The sequence below is a fragment of the Lampetra planeri genome, unplaced genomic scaffold (genome assembly GCF_965212315.1).
Source record: "Lampetra planeri unplaced genomic scaffold, kcLamPlan1.2.h2 scaffold_2182, whole genome shotgun sequence".
NCBI lineage: Eukaryota > Metazoa > Chordata > Hyperoartia > Petromyzontiformes > Petromyzontidae > Lampetra > Lampetra planeri.
Genome location: NW_027614950.1, coordinates 12,501 through 13,720, shown reverse-complemented (window position 1 = coordinate 13,720; position 1,220 = coordinate 12,501). Strand labels below are relative to the sequence as shown.

General features: G+C 60.6%; 1 protein-coding gene across 1 annotated transcript in view; it reads right to left on the bottom strand.

Annotated features, from left to right (window-relative positions):
- Positions 1 to 287: 287 nt before the first annotated feature.
- LOC144740466 (G2/mitotic-specific cyclin-B3-like) overlaps positions 288 to 1,220 on the bottom strand; it is a gene marked incomplete at its 5' end in the record, with an annotated part of 10,575 nt that continues 9,642 nt past the window's right edge. The window contains 1 exon segment of the mRNA XM_078623312.1: positions 288 to 964. Coding sequence (XP_078479438.1) covers positions 910 to 964 — 55 coding nt within the window.

Genomic DNA, 1,220 nt, shown 5'->3' with positions numbered 1-1,220 from the left:
GCACGGACGGCACACGCACGGACAGGCGTTATGTACAAGCGGAGAGACAGACACGCGCGCAAAGCAACACACCATATATACACACACACACATATATAAAAAAAGGACAAAGATCCCCCGTGTAGCCTTAACAGGCTGTTGGGGCAAGTGCTGTTAGCGAGCACCTGTGAAGGCTGCCGGCACTGTGGCACACGAGGGGGTGGGTGGCCAGCACCACGCCCGGCCGCCTTTGTCTCCCCAGTGGCGATGTTTACTACACACCGCACCAGGTACTCATTTGAGGCTGAGTCGACCTAGGGGAGGCCCAGGACCGGTTCAGATAATCGTCACCGGCGGTGTTGGCCGTGAGCGGGAATCGAACTCGGGTCGCCGGGTTCGTAGCGCAGCGTAGCGCTAACCACTACACCCACCGCTCCCCCACATACACAAACACACACACCCCCACACACACACAGTGACACACACAGTGACACACACAGTGACACACACAGTGACACACACACACAGACACACACACACCCACAGCACAAACATGGATAAAGACAGACTAGGGAAATGTACAGGCGAAGGGAGCTCAGGCTCGCCCCCCGTGTAGCCTCCGCGGGCCGATGGGGCAAGTGCCGTTCGCGTGAGCGGCACGAGCGGAGCCGACGCCATGGGGGCAGGGGTCAAACTCGGGGTCACGGCCGAGGTCGCCACGCCGGACGACGGGGTCACCGCCGTGAGCGGGAGTCGAACTCGGGGTCACGGCCGAGGTCACCACGCCGGACGACGGGGTCACCGCCGTGAGCGGGAGTCGAACTCGGGGTCACGGCCGAGGTCGCCACGCCGGGCGGCGGGGGTCACTGCCGTGAGCGGGAGTCGAACTCGGGGTCACGGCCGGGGTCACCGCCGTGTGTCCACGTGTCGCTACTTCAACTCGTCCGGAGCGAGCGGGGGGATGTTGGCCACCTCGAAAAAGACCCTGGAGGAAACGAAGCGACGCACACAGCGTCACACACACAGAGACACACACACACAGAGACACACAGATAGACACACACAGCGTCACACACACAGAGATACACACACACAGAGACACACACAGATAGACACACACAGCGTCACACACACAGAGACACACACAGAGACACACACAGATAGACACACACAGCGTCACAAACACAGAGACAGAGAGACACACACAGAGACACACACGGAGACACACACACAGACACACA